Source organism: Anopheles funestus, chromosome 2RL, assembly GCF_943734845.2.
Source record: "Anopheles funestus chromosome 2RL, idAnoFuneDA-416_04, whole genome shotgun sequence".
Lineage (NCBI taxonomy): Eukaryota > Metazoa > Arthropoda > Insecta > Diptera > Culicidae > Anopheles > Anopheles funestus.
The window spans coordinates 51,751,910-51,768,524 of NC_064598.1; the positions used below are offsets into that span (position 1 = coordinate 51,751,910).

The 16,615-nt window shown below is 40.1% G+C and overlaps 1 protein-coding gene across 1 annotated transcript; it reads left to right on the plus strand.

Annotated features, from left to right (window-relative positions):
* Positions 1-3,055: 3,055 nt before the first annotated feature.
* On the plus strand, positions 3,056-8,143 carry LOC125774895 (uncharacterized). The gene is made up of 3 exons (XM_049445262.1): positions 3,056-3,764; positions 4,464-6,742; positions 8,114-8,143. Exons 1-3 carry the CDS (start codon positions 3,056-3,058, stop codon positions 8,141-8,143), a joined length of 3,018 nt encoding a protein of 1,005 aa, XP_049301219.1.
* The last annotated feature ends 8,472 nt before the right edge of the window (positions 8,144-16,615 follow it).

The window sequence follows — 16,615 nt, forward strand, 5'->3', positions numbered from 1 at the left end:
GCAAAACACACGTGCGACACAACCGACACATCGTCACCGAAATGGTACGGGTTGCCGTGGATGTCGCTGCTTTACTCTTTGATCCCCGGGAAAACAACGAAACGCATGCACGGAGTACCATTTATTGTGCGCATTTATCGCAAATCTTGGATTGGGATTGAGAAACGCAATAATGCTTAGTATAATGTCGGTGTAAGACCGATTTAGCACTACAAATTGCTATTCAATGGACGACCGGGTTATGGAAACGGTTCCCTTGCCTTTATCGCATTCCATATGGCGTACGGCGCCACAGAAATCAATGTTTGGCATTTGCGCGATAATGAACACAGGGTGCCATTAAATGATTGATAAATTTCAATTTCATTTAAAATAATACCATTACCAGCTGGGGTAGCTACCCAACACGTTTTTCCTCCCTTGCGGGAAAAGCACACGAGCATTGATTGTTTGTGCTGGTGTTTCAGTAAGCTAAAGTTTTATAATTTATTGAACGACTAAAACTGCCAGGCGGTGTGTCAATTAGAGGTGTTGCAAGGGGCGGAAGGTGGTCCAAATTTCTTTTAAAACATTATACGCAACGTATACGACCAAAATAAAATGGAGCACCGACATCGTTCGTTGTGAAATATGCGAATTTCATTTTCTAGTGGAAAACATTACAGAAACACCTTACTTGCACAGGGGGAAGTTGTAAAAAAATTAAAAGCTGGACACTGGACAGAGTGTATTGTGTGTGTGTGTTCAAATGCGAACTAACTAGATTGTTTATTATTATTCGTTTTGGGTGCGTAAAAAAGTGTGTTGCAGAAGAAATTGTAAAACATATTTATTTTACATTCTCCTACTGGAAGTAAATAATTTACAGAAAGCGATTTTCAAAAATAATTATTAATATTATGGTCAAGATTTAACTTTTCTTTTCCAAGCTTTAAACTATTTCGCTACCTCTAGCTTGTTTCACAGTAATACAAAAAAATACATTAATTAGTTTGAACTTAGTTGTGTCTCTTACATTTCTTAGCATTTCTGCCATCAGCGTATCTTTTTGACCAACCTGAATCGCGCTCGCGCTAATAGGAAACGACAACCTCGAAACGGACACCTCCATAAAAATCAATTGCCGGAAATTGAAGCCGAAGGGCCATTTTTTCACGCGCACTTCGTTTGTCTCAAAATGGTGGTGTCGGTTGCAATGTGCTAACGGTCATCCCTGATGCCCTTGCTCCTTGCACACTGTACCGCGTAACTTTTTGTGTAACTTTCCACCCGCTAGCCGTACGCCCGGTTGCTTTATTGCCGAGAAGCCGAGGTGAAAGAAAATGTCCATTTTATTGGATTCCTGCTTGGACGCGTTCGCTACGGGACGCCAGGGAAAGGAATTACTCAACCCCAAAACGGACGGTTGTTCTTGCGTGGAATGAAATGGAAAAACAACGAAAAAAAATGCTTTCTTCCCCCCTTGAAACCCCAAAACGCACGCTAGCATCAACGGGATGTCTTCGCTTCCCTTTTCGGCAGGCTTAAATTGTGGCACAAAAATAGCTTCTAATAGCCGTCCAAAGGCAAGTCGATGGCAAATGGAAATCGTGTCAGAGGAGGGAAACAAAACGTAAAAAGGAACAAAACATCGTTCGTTTGGTAAGAAGTAAAAGATAAATCTTATTTTTATGGAAAATTCATTAATTTAATGAAAAAAGTGGGAGTCTCGCCGGGGAAGCATCGACCGCTTTGTTCGACGGAAAGCGAAGGACAGCATCGGAACGAGGAACAATTGATGCTGATCAACGGCAGCAAACGGAGAAAAAAGCTACCGGAATAAATCTACTACCTTCAACTAGCAGAAAGGAAAAACTGTGCGCTTGGGTAACATCACCCCGTGCATTCGTGTGAGGATTACATCTAATGAATTCACGCTTCGCTCGATTCGATTGCTCCGCGGTCTCCGGGTGGGGCCGTTCGAAGGTGAAATGGCAAACAAAGTAATACGGCGATGTATACGATTTGTTCGACCGTTACACATAATCCTGCATAAATGGGCCATTCTTTACCGATCGCTTGATCGGCCTAGTTTTATGCATTGTGCTAAGTGAATGAAAGCTTGTATCATCGTTTGTTTTGCTAATGTTTCTTTAGAGGGTGTCGCAAACAATGTGTTTTGAATATGATGCATACAAGGGGTTATTTTTCCTCTTTTTATTTTAAAGTGGTATCTATTTTTTTTTAATTTATTTTCATATTTATTGTTTTCGTTCCGTTCATTTATTTATTTATTACTTTATTAGTTGTGTTATGTTTAATATACCTTTTCCCTATTTTTTGCTTTTCTTATAAATAGGATGGTTTGTACAACTTAACGCAAAATTCAAGGCATAACAAGTGAGTTCATTAGAAATATTTTTAATAATTGTCAATGTGTATACGTGCTAGTACGTCAACTCCTATCTGTAAAACACTTTTACAATACAATAAATAAAGGATGTTTTTTTTTTCAGATAGAACGGCTTGGCTGTATTGATTATTATTATTATTTTATTTTTCAAACAAAATGGCCAAGCCTTATGGCTAATAACTGTAGACAACGTAATCTAGGAAACAATTCAAAATCAGAATTCTAATGTTCCCATGAGCTGGAAGACCTCATGGATGACACCGTTATTAAAAAAGGCGATGTTTACACAAGAACCACAATAGTGGTATAAACCGACAGTTTGCTGGTTTCGTCAAGTTTCAGCAACTGTCGTATTGTGAGTGCCGGTGGCACTCAGTGGGCACTCAGAGAAAAGGTTATAAAAGGGAAAACAAATAAACAAAATCCCTCTTCTTCGCGTAAAAATCCCGCCAATCGTACGGTAACTATTCTCGAAAGAAAATTCAGCATCCGAATTCCGCAAGTTTGTTCATGGTGCCGTGACCAGGATACGCCGAATTGCTGGTTATTAATTTGCGGATTCTCGTGACCTGTTTTTTCCTACGCATAACGCAATTTTTATCGCGACACAACACTCCCGTTTTTTCGTTACCGCTGACGAAGCTATTTCCATCGTGTCTGATCATGCCAGCGTCTGCCGTCATTCTATCGTCCCGAAGGGCAATTTTGCTGGTCTCATTAGATCGCCACGAGAAGTTCCTCCTTGATTTTCTCCCGGAACGAGACGCTATCGAGATCGAAACGCGCATAACAAAGTTCGACCAGCTGTCCATTGACTTGGAGAAAATCCAAGGTCAGCTAGAGGATTTGGCAATCACGGAAGAAGAAATTGCGCACAATGCCGCTTTACGCGATGATTTTGAGCCGCGCTTGATACGCGCACATTCCCAGCTAAAGGCTAAAAGGGTGCATGTTCCTCGAAGCATTAGTTCCACACCAAACGCTGGCCCGAGCCCCCTAGTAGGCATTAAACTTCCCACCATCGCGCTTCCCGAATACGATGGTGATTACATGCAGTGGCTAACGTATAGGGACACTTTTGAGGGCTTAATACATGATAACCCCGACCTACCGCCGATCCAAAAGTTCCACTATTTGCGCGCATCCTTAAAGGGAGAAGCCGCTAAGGTTATTGAATCCATCACCATCAGTGCCGCAAACTATGAAATAGCATGGAAAATACTGACGGAGCGTTACTCTAACGAGTACCTGTTAAAAAAGCGTCATTTGCAAGCCTTATTCGGAATGGCCACCATGAAACGGGAAAGTGCCTCAACCCTTCACCATCTTGTCGATGAGTTCGAGCGGCACAAGAAAACGCTAAACCACTTGGGTGAAAACACAGATGCTTGGAGTAGCGTATTAGAACATTTGTTATGCACAAAATTGCCTACAACAACGTTGCGCGATTGGGAGGAATTTGCATCAACAAATGAAAATCCAAGCTACGAAGGCTTGGTGCAATTTTTGCAACGCCGAATGCGAGTGCTCGAAACTCTGATGGTAAACAATACCGACGCGCCCTCTAGCGGAAATCACACGCACTTCACACATAAACAATCGAATCTCACTCGGCTGGCTAGTTTTCCGTCTACCTCTCACGAAACACGTAGGTGCATAATATGCCAGCAAGAGCATAGCATCACGAAATGTCCGCGATTCATGACTATGGGTCCGGAAGAACGATATCGACAGGTCATGTCCAATAAGTTATGCTTAAATTGTTTGCGGGACAACCACCGAGCGCGCGATTGCTCCTCGCAATACAAATGCAGACACTGTCACTCAGCACACCATACACTGTTACACAACGCACACAACGCACACAACGCACAAGGAGCACTTCCCACTGCAAACACCATGCCAGCTGCGCGAAATGTTCCGGTAAGCCATCCACAGAACAAAGACGATCACGCCACAAACACCCAAAGACACCACGTAGCAGCACACGCAAGCCAGCAAACATATGATCATGTTTTTCTGCAAACTGCCGTGGTACACGTTGTTGATTCACATGGTACTCTGCATCCAGTGCGAGCACTATTGGATAGTGCCTCGCAGCCTGATTTGATGAGCACCAGGCTTGCTCAGAGGTTAGCGTTGAAACTTGATACGGTCAACGTAACGCTCATCGGTGCGGGTCACTCTTCCACCCCGGTGCGGAAATCGGTGCGTGCGAAGATTTCCTCCCGAACGGGCCAATATCAGCTGAATGCTGATTTCTTGATTGTGGACAATTTGATTGGGGATTTGCCAGCACATGATGTGCGCACCGCCGAGTGGCAAATTCCGCCGAATTTTATGCTTGCCGACCCCCAGTTTAATAAGTCGGCACCGCTCGATCTTATCCTCGGTGCCCGGCATTATCATGCATTTTTCCAGAGCGGGGCGCAATATAAAATTTCGCATAACCTTCCTGTCCTCATTGAAAGTGTGTTCGGCTGGATCGTGACCGGCTCAGCATCAGCATGTGATAACAACACCGAAACTTCCAACGCATCTTCCGTCGTCTGCATGAGCACGCTTGAGGAATCACTCGAGCGATTCTGGAAAGTGGAAGAATTACAAATAAGAGATGGTTACTCCCCCGAAGAAAGGTATTGCGAAAAATTATACCAAGATACAACACAACGAGACGATACTGGTCGTTATATTGTTCGTTTACCAAAGCAGCCTGACTTTGAAGAAAAGCTGGGTCTTTCGAAATTATCAGCTCTACGACGTTTTACAATGCTCGAAAGGCGCCTAGAACGCGATCCTCACATTAAAGCGGCATACCATGAATTCATGCAGGAATATTTGGAGCTAGGGCACATGTCGCTGATACAAGCTCCAGCTGACGACGAATCAGCATATTATCTGCCGCACCATCCCGTATTCAAGGCTTCGAGCACAACAACAAAAACCAGGGTGGTGTTTGATGGATCAGCGAAAACATCATCTGGATACTCGCTCAACGAAGCGCTATGTGTCGGCCCTGCAGTGCAGGATGATTTGCTGGACATCATTCTACGATTCCGCACGTATAAGGTGGCGGTTGTTGGAGACATTGCTAAAATGTACCGCCAAATACTGCTGCATCCAGACGATAGGAAGTATGCCCGCATTTGTTTCCGGTTTGATGCGCATTCACCGATCCAGTATTACGAGCTGAACACCGTAACCTATGGGTTGTCCCCATCATCCTTCCTTGCAACTCGAACCTTGCAGCAGCTTGCAAACGATGAGGGAACCACATATCCTGTTGCCGCATCCGCTCTGAAGAGCAATTTCTACGTGGACGACTTCATAGGCGGTGCGGATTCGATCGAAAGCGCTCGGCGTCTACGAGTAGAGTTAGATGAATTACTTTCAAGGGGTGGTTTTGAATTACGGAAGTGGACTTCAAACCGATTAGAGGTGCTTACCGGTCTAACTGCGGATCAGATCGGCACACAGTCAGCGCTACAGTTTATACCCGACGAAACGGTAAAGACTCTTGGAGTTTCGTGGGAGCCAGAACATGATGTTCTATCATTCGAGTCCGCCATCGACACCGACACAGCAAGTCCTACTAAAAGAAGCATCCTCTCTAACATAGCCCGCATGTTCGATCCGCTTGGCCTGATTTCTCCCATAGTCGTACGAGCCAAAATCTTGATGCAGGAGTTGTGGTTGCAGAAAGCTGGTTGGGACGATCTTGTTCCTGATTCTATCTGCAAGAAATGGAAAAATATTCAGCAAGATTGGCCACTCATATCCGGTTTTAAGATCGATCGCTATGCGCTGTTACCTGGTAGTAAATTGCAGTTACACACCTTCTGTGACGCATCTGAAGCAGCTTACGGGGCCTGCATTTATGTTCGTTGCGAAAGTGAGCAAGGAGAAGTTCGCACCACTTTACTTTCATCCAAGTCGCGAGTGGCACCACTTAAGCGTGTCACACTACCTCGACTGGAACTGTGTGCTGCAGTATTAGGCGCTCATCTTTACGATCGAGTCAAGAAGGCGATGGGACTACACGCAGCAGAAGTATTCTTTTGGTCCGATTCGACCGTCACGTTAAAGTGGATCAGCGCCTCACCTAACACGTGGGCAACGTTCGTAGGCAACCGAGTATCGGAGGTGCAGCATTATACTCATCCTCGTCAGTGGAGGCATGTTCCCGGCTCAACTAACCCTGCCGATCTGGTCTCACGCGGCATGTCAGCTGCAGATTTCCTGCAGAGCAAGCTGTGGAGTTGCGGTCCGGAATGGCTAGCACTACCCGCATCCAACTGGCCCAACTGTAATCCTGAACCAGCTGAAGATACGAATCTCGAAATTCGTCAGGTGAGTGCTGCCTATGTAAACACCATCACTAACCCTTGGTTTACGTTGTGTTCCAGCTACACGCGATTGTTGCGCATCGTTGCATACTGCATTCGCTTCACACGTAACACTAAGGAGAAGGCACGCACTCAACGAACACCAACACACTTCACATCACCTTTAGTCATCACTCCCGAATACATGGAAGCTGCTAAAACTGTGCTATGTCGTTTAGCACAGCAAGACGCATTTTCAGCGGAGCTACGGCAATTGACAAAGGGTGAAGCAATAGGAAGACATCACCGAACCAACGATATACTCACCGGCCGATTGGTTATACTACTGGATGAATCCTTACCAACAACCCGATGGCCCCTAGCACGCATCGTTGCAATTCATCCTGGAGAGGACCAGCTCACACGTGTGGTAAAACTACAAACGGTAAAAGGGATCATCACTCGTCCGATCAACAAAATCTGCTTACTGCCGTTAGCGGACGGTGAAACCACATGCTAGTTCCTTTCGCCTTTGTTATGACATTCTGTCATGGGGGGGAGTATGTTTACACAAGAACCACAATAGTGGTATAAACCGACAGTTTGCTGGTTTCGTCAAGTTTCAGCAACTGTCGTATTGTGAGTGCCGGTGGCACTCAGTGGGCACTCAGAGAAAAGGTTATAAAAGGGAAAACAAATAAACAAAATCCCTCTTCTTCGCGTAAAAATCCCGCCAATCGTACGGTAACTATTCTCGAAAGAAAATTCAGCATCCGAATTCCGCAAGTTTGTTCAGGCGATCTTATGCTAGGTATGAGTAATTGTGGAATAAATTCAATGTGTCGAAGCGCCAAAGAACTAGAAATAATGCTATATGTTGTGTTTGAATTCCACAAATTTGTCTAAAAATTTGTATCGAAAAATATCAGCTGCACGGGCACCAGCCAACAAATAGCTCGTGTTTAACTTTGAGCTACCTTCGATAATATATCTAAATATATACTGTTAGCAAAGCTCAACAAACTGGTATTCACCACAAGTATCCTCGTATGGCTGCGATCGTATTTATTCGACCGAGTATACGCAGTAAAAATTTGGACAAGTCATTTCGAAACCATTTAATTGTATAGCAGGCTTTCCCCGGGGGAATATTCTTGTACATTTCGCGTTATTTATCAACGATGTGTCATATGTGTTGCGTGACGTAAAAGTGTTATGTATGCCGACGACATCCAAATGTATGCATCTGTAAGCAGCACATCGTACCTACAAGCGGCATTAGAATCGTTCTATATGTGGATAATCGTAATAAGTTATGTCTTTGCGTTGAAAAATGTTTTATTGTCTCGTTGACGGTCGCATGTTCAACGATTTTTACAAATTATACTATTTACAGTTAATCGTAAACGTAAAGTTCGCGACCTAAATGTTACACTTGACGATAAATTATGTTTTACAGAATATAATGATATGATTATTATCAGGATTATTACCAAAATTACCAGGAAACTGGATGATCCATTTGATCATTTTGTGTAAAATCTTTCTATTGCGCCATAGTAGGTTCGATATTGGAATATGGTAGTGTTATCTCAAGACAATACACAGAAACTTGGAAAAAGCAGGATAGAATCTATACAAAGAAAATTTACACGTTAGGCACTTCGGCGACTACCGTGGAACGATCGTAACTCACTAACATCCCAACCGATCGCTTTGCCTGCTGCTTGAAGTCATAAATATTTTTGGAATACACTTGAATTTATGAATTGAACTTGAACTGTATGAAGACCTGAGCACAAAAGGAAAAGATTCAGGAATAGATTACGTTTTGTAGAACAAATTGATAACAATGTTTGACTAATTCGTGTACAATCAATAAAATTACAAATTACAAAAGCCATTTCCTTCTCCAAACAGTGAAAGCCTAACTTATTAAACGTGTGCTGAACCACTTAAAAATTATTTAAATCTTTTTAATTGAATCAGAAAACGTTATCGTGTAATAAATAAACCAAGCAAGGAATAAATATTTTCTAATTATTTAATTTTAATGACAAATGGACAATTAAGATCTGCACAAAATATTAAATTCCTTATGTTATTCTATTTCTTAACCGACTCGAAAGTAGCACACTATTTATAAGATAATTTCCAAAAGAGTTTTATCATTCTTTTGAGTTTATTTTAGTTGCACTCCACCAAGAATTTTATAAAACTTCTTTCATTTGAGGGCATCAAAGGAAACCCAATACGAAAATTTTAAAACGAGTTTGATACTGTTAACTTATTTCAATGTATTTTTTAATGTACTTAAGCCAGCTACAGAACAATGGCAACCAATCAACATTAGGAAGCAAAAGCAAAACTTCTTTTCCCACAGTCTGCTCTCAAATAAAAATGATGATACCGGTCAGGATTGATGTCTGTGGTGTAATACATTGGATAAAGTAAAGCCAAACCGTTTGCTACTGCTCGTACCAAAAAAAAAAATCCTCCAATGGCCCTCGACACTCACGCAAACGTGACGGGGGCCCATCCGGCCATCTCCGTTCGGCGGGGTTGAGAACGGTTGAGCTAATTAATTCACTCTTCAACTTCGGCACGAAAACTTTTCGGCCCAAACCCCTCGATCTCGATGAAAAGATAGTTTTCGAATGAGTACGCTTCCGCATCCGCAACCGGCATATTACGTTTCCTTCTTCACGGGTACGCAACCATCACGACTCAAAACTGCCACCGGCATCATCAGATCGGTTGTGTTTTTCTCCCACCGGCACTAGCCGTGGTGCTGTCGGCTCGATTCCACCGCCAGTGTGGATCAGCAATGCCCAACCGCCCCGCATTCGGTGAGACGCAAGCGACCCGATACAAAAGGACGAAAACGGATTTCCGTCCAACTGCAAACCAGCCCCGTACCGTGCCGACGAACGCAGCACGCCCGGAACCAGGAAAAGATGTTGTCAACCAATCAAAATGGCACAACTTTATCGTCACCCACTCGGGTGATATACCCGGGTCCGGGTTATCTTGCCAACTTGATCCCCGGGACCGGATTTCCAGCTCGGCCCAAACTAAAAGGAGTTAACGATCCCGTCTCCTTGTGGGCGGTATGGCGGAGGTTTCACGGTATGGATACAGCTGAAACTTTATCCTAATTGAAACTATTGTCTTTGCGTAGATTTATGCGATAGAATCATTGAACAAACACCCGCTGAGCAATGGTACGGATTCGTAATTTGTACTCCGTTTTAAGTTTTCCACCCCGAAGGGATGGAACAATCCGTGAGGCACGAGTGGAACTATCGCTTTCGCATTTGGAACCGACACTTTTCTTGTTTTTTTGTCAGTGCAGAATATATTTTTCTACAAAGTTTAACCACCGGGGATAGTAAAAATATTGCTCTCTACACAATTTGCATGCAATTAGTTGCAAATTGTAAAGAAAAGACACATTTTTGGTAGAAAATTAACCAGGTAAAGCAAATCCAGGATGTTTTGGTATAAATTTGACAATTTTATAATTGATTTTATTTTCAAGTATGTTAGAGATATTAACATACGTGACCCTTCATTTAAAAGTTTGGACTCTTATTTATTCAAATACAAGATGTTCGAAAAGATGAAGAAATGGAACGCGTCTGAATCATGGAAGAGAAAGTACTTGCATGATAACGATTCGAAGACAGTCACTTGCACACCGGTCGCTTGCGGGCCCTTTGTAAAAAGTCAAAGATGATTGTAGGAAAATTTCTACAACTTCACCAGTCTAAATGTTTTCTCTCTAAACTCCCCTACAACTCCTTGGCACCAAGTAGAAGCTTCAAACCCACTTTGGTCAGACAATTTGGAAAAGTTATTCGTGTATTAGTTTTTATACTTCGTTTCACAAGCGATTTCAAGAACCCTTTTTGCTTATAAACTATTCGTTGGCGGTTCGTTATTGAATTAGCTGGTATAGTCTGTTCTTAACAACAACTAGAACGAATAGCTAGAACGGTGATCGTTCAAAAAATTTCGACAATTTGGAATTTGGACATAAATCATTACAGCACAGAAGAGTGACGGCACAGTGCATATTCTATTGTTGGATGAATCTGATTCAGATTCATGAAACTGAATGAATCATTGAACTGCATGAATGATTCTAAATCTGTATTTTGATTTTCATTTAATTTTGTTGGCAGCGAATCATTTAGGATTCATGAATCTTAGAGAATTCATTTGAATTTATGAAAATTGATTAATATTTTGGAAGTCGGCTCACGATTTCAATAACTCTTCACTGAAGATTCATATGAATGAGTCTTTTCAAAAAATTCTATAAGCACAACACTAGTATATTCCTTCATAAAACTATAACCGGGATCAGTGACACTCCGTCTATTCTAAACTCTATACACATCTTCTTTCCTAGTAGAACTTTAAAAACTAATCGACTGCTACGAGCAGAGTTTGGAAGTACTAAGCATAAATATTGTACTAACGACCCAATTGCGCAAATGATGGAACTTTAAAGCGTATTAGGATTTGAAGTTGAATTTTATATGAAGATTCAACTTCAACTTAAAATGAGTTTTAGAAAGTTCTTTTCACGATTCTCCCATGTTTTCTATTACATTCACGTTAAATATATGATTGTCAACTCAATACTCGTGCTATTCTTGCTTATATCTTTATTTAGTTTTAGTATCAAACAAACACAAACTTTATTTTTTTGATAAAAATTATAACACAGAAAGAGAGTTTCATTTAGATTGTCAATGATTTTTTGTCAATACTGCAAGCTTCCTTACATTAAAACATAAACAAAATAGATTATTTTCTGAGTTGCTGTACACATTTTCAAATGAGGCAAATGTTGTTAAACATTTTAAAGTAATTTTTGAAAAAAGAATATTAATTATTACACAAAAGTTAAACATTGTAAAACTCTATGATATGATTTATGCGATGCAGAGCTTATACATTATAAATACTTGTTACCAAACAGCATATCCAAAATTAGTCTCATTTTATTACGATACTGAAAAATCCGTGATACTGACATGATACGATACTGACAAGACCTTTGAGTGAAGCAGTATCAATTACCTCTACTCTTTTTATCCACTTGTACAGTATTAGTTTGATATATTTAATTCGAGTAATTATTTAATGGGATTAAAAGTAGTTCTATCTTTATACTAATTTCTATTCATTGCAAATCTAAGCAACACGACTAGATCCAATACGGTTCCATTTTATCAATTTTTGTTTTCCAAACTCTTTATAACATTTTTTAGGAAACATTTTTGTTTTCTTATTTGCTTTCCTTTCCACTATACTTACACTGTACCCCACGATTAAAGCAATCAGCTTATCCTGATGCCAACATTGAATAAATTGACGTTTGCTTGATGACCTGAGAATTAATGCGTACTTACAGCGAATCATAGCAATCAACGTTAATGTATACATGCAACTTACACCCTAAACCACCCCAGTGCCACAACATACGACTGACTTACAAACGCCGGACTGAATAAAACATCTTCTACACCAACGGCGTTTGATGGTTGATTTTCTCGATTAGCCAACAAAAGCATATTGCTGGTTGGGAATTTTCCCTCTTACTGAGGTAATCATTAATAACCAATCGCCATACAGCCAAACCAAGGGAAAAACCCAACTTTTACCAACAATCACTCAAAGACGGAAGCACACGGAAGTATCGGAACGAAACATTCTCGAAGGAAATCAAAACAAGTGCTTTAGTATAATCGTACCCAAGAAATGGATGGAGTGAGGACATCCTATAATTGTACGAACGGAATCCACCAACTTACGCTCAAAGTCCTCCCGCAGATGAAAAGGATTGCTTGATTACTAGCTACGAATTATTGGACATAATTTGTCATAACTTTACAAAGTAATGGGAGAATGAAAAGGAAAAAGTACACACAAAAACCACCTTGCTTCCATCATAAACACCAAACCACCTCCCCCGTGGGACATACTTCTCTACCGCGGATTTCCGGTGGCTTTCCATCATCCAGCTGTCATCGTATCGTTACGGTTTGTTGAACAATTTCGGTATTCAGTCCACCGTTTTGGATGCGGCGGCTGCACTTACCATTGCCGAGATGAAATTAATTGCCATACTTTGCGTGCTACAAACCATGGTCAATTTGTAGTCGCATAGTCCAATGTTCAACGGCGAACGGCCCCTGCCCGGTGTAATGTTTTGTTACCTCGCACGGAAATGCTACGACACCACACCAAACACACACACACACACCAATTCGATGAGTTGAAAAATATGAAATAAACAAAACGAAGGACTATAAAAAAGAAGTCACAAACCGCAACAGGATGTAACCGTTGCCATAGCAAACCACCAATTGATTGCATCAGGTGGAAAAGATTGTTTTTTTCTGTCTCTGCCCCATAAAGAAATCCACCCAAATTCAACGTTTACTAAAACAGAAAAAAATGTCTCCTTCAAATGAAGAAACAGATCTGCGGAAAATGGAGAATAATAGCAATGGAAATTTGTTAGAACCGGACGGTGAAAAAAGCACCTGCAATCCAACAGCATCCCATCTCGAATATTAATAATAGATTACATGCAAATCTTTCCTCACATTGTATCCGTCGCCAATTTTACCCGTAACTCTTCCAGCTTAAAATCATCCTTAACGAACTTTTTTGTCCTCTCTGCCATACATACCTAATGCAAAGAAGGAGAATGAAAAAAAAAGCTTAGCTAGCACGAAGTTCTTAATGATGAAAAGATTAACAACAACAAAAAGGGCAACTTCCTACGAAACAAAAATAATAACCCGAAAGGTACACCCACCTCCGGACAGATTAGAACTCCCTGGTTAGCACGATGTGGATGGCGGGAATGCTGCCGGAATACTGAGATGCGACATTGTGCTTTTATCATAACAATGGTCCTAACTTTTTCTTTCAGCGGACACTTTGCAACGGCCTACACGAATGTTTCTTTTATCTATTTCTCGAAAATGGTTAAACTTTTTTCCCCACCCAGAGCAACCAAACAAAAAAAAACATTTATCACATGAAGCCTCATTTTGATAATACAGCATCTATTTAACAAATGTTTTCTTCCTCATTCATTGTTTCGCGGCAGCGCTTCTACATGCTGACATTTGGGTGTCCGGAATCGAATGTCGCGAAATAAGTAGCAATAAAAACGGATGGAACGGTCCACCATCCGGGTGGCGAACCCAGCTCAGATTGTTGTCCTGGCTTATTAGCATCCTTTTTTTCTGTCTATGGTGATCTTCATAAATTAGCTGCGAAAATGCTACACCAAAGCGGGACAGCAATTTGCTAGTCAAGCTGCGTTTCTTTTTGATTAGACCTTCATCATCAACTGAGGTTTGTTCGCGTAAAGCAAGAATTTGATGGCGAGTTTTTTCTTCTTTTCTCTCATTAACCCTTTTCGGGGAACAATATCACAATGAAAGAGATCGACACAGGTAAGTTAAGATAACGGAAACGACAATTTTCAAACCTCATTCAATTGACATGAAATAAGCTGAATCGTATCCTAGATGGACGATAAAATATACCTAGACACGATACCTTGCCAAAGCTGTGAAGTTGATGATGGATTATGATCATCTGATATCGACCAACACGACTCTGTACAGTTCGTCACCGAGATGTACTATAATAGCGAAGCACTAGAGGTCTCCAAAAATCCACATACCTCGAATTTCTACGTATGTCGAATCTCGGTGCAATTTCGTATCAAATTGTCAGTTTTAGTATTAACTTATTATGAAGTATTAATGGGGCTGCCCCTTGGTGTATGTGGTGGCGTATCGTAGATGGCGCCGGTTTCACCCGACAGGTCCCCCGCATAGCAAGAACTGATTATTCGGCTTTGTGATAAATCAAGTGTAGTGAGCCTGAAATGGCCGGCGAGAGGTTGTTAAACCAAGAACACGTGTTTTTATGTATCTTTGTGATTTGAACTTCGGATTCGGCAGTTTGTACTAATATCCTGGAACCATTACGACTAACCTGTCATAATGTATGGTGTTTTTGTACTACATACGTAACAGTTGAGTTGAAAATAATAATAGTGACTTTTTTGCTCCACCAAAAATTGTTTTGGTGACATACAGGGAAATAGTTTGTTACTTCATGCTCTTACTTCAGATCGGAAACTTAAATTACAACTAATGTACACAATTTCGTACAAAATTACTTAAAGTTAAATTAAAGTTTATTAATTTTAAAGCAAGAAATTGAAAAAAAAAACGGTGTTTCGTAATAATAGCAGTGTGCTGCAGTTAACACATTTATGCTTAAAAAAAAAAACATTTGTGAATCAAATTCTTTTTTTAATTTTGCAAATGAATGTTGAACTTCAGTATTTAGTTTTAAAACCATTTTTTCGTATTTCAACAGTACATCGCTTCGTCATAAAGTTCGATACACAGGTATGCCCTTCCAGGAATCTTGTATAAATAACCACAATTCTTCAACGTTACTTGGTTTTCCCTTAGAAAATGCATATTTAATGTCTCCCGACAAGTTTTCAATTCGATAAAAAATCGGACATAGCGCTGGAAATTTGAAAGCAATGATTCCTTTTGTTTCAAGCCAGCTCGAATATGTTTCTGTTCTCATCCATGGTCCATTGTAGTTCAGAACAGATACATCTCCATATCATAATCTTACAATATACCACTTACTGTACATATATTTGAATTGATTGATATTTCGATACTCTGAGCTTGGTCATCTGACAAAGTGACGTTGTCCTGTTGAACCAAACATTACTATTTATATTTCGTCTGTTCATTTCGCCATTTTTATTCTTCCCAGTTGGCATGCAATTTTGCAAATTTTAGCTGGTCTGACACATGTTGTTTTGTCACAAGAGGTATTTTTCAAGGAGGAGTGACAATACTAACAATATGGTTCAAATACTCTTTGAAGTTGTGGTCAAATCAATTCGAGCCAACTATACAACCTTACGGTCGATCCTACAGGAAATACTGTGTTGTGGACTGCTATTTTCGGCTGAAGAATTCTATTTCAATGCGTTTTTGATTATTTTTGCAAAGCGTCCAAACAAATTTTTGAATAACTGTGTATACTTTATCATCTTTTAACAAAGTTTAGATTAGATTCCGTTTGTCTGCTTAGAGATAATTAAATCAAACTGAAATAAATATTTTTCTCAAACAAAGGTAATGAAATTCAAACGTGTAACGGAACAGTATTCAAAAGCATCGCTTTAAAAGCCGATAAAAAATGCTGTTCTAATTAGAATTAGGGAACGTTACTATTTTTATGAACAGAACCAAACTGATCTTGCCACACGTGTCTGCTAAAATAATGGTCTAATGAAAAGAGAATACTACAGGACAGCTTCAGGAAAACCTTACAGTTTCAGGGATATCTGCTAAAAGTGTTAAAAATGGCTAAAAATAATCTGTAAACCATTCTATAAAGGAGGGAAAGACCAAACAGTAAATTTTTTGTTTAAGTATTTTTGCCCTATTTTCTGCCTAATTTTCATAAGAAAAAAATTTTATTTTTTCATAACCAATTGATTTGAAAACATATTTTTTATATTAAACATTCAAACATAAATTGTTTTTTTTTTCACAGCACTCCGAAGTAAGGTCATTAAGTTTTTCAATTTGAAACTATTAAATAATTTTAATAGTTATGGTAAGGAAAATTAGAAAAAAAACTTGTTTAAGCACTTTTGAGTGTGCATACTTTCAAATGGAAACATTTCTCATCCGATATATTAAATAGTTTTACTTTTCAAACATCACAAAAGCTTTTCGAGCTTCTGTGTGTATATCTCCCCTTTAACAGTTCTTTCTCATATTTAAAGAGAATTAATTTCCAGTCATAT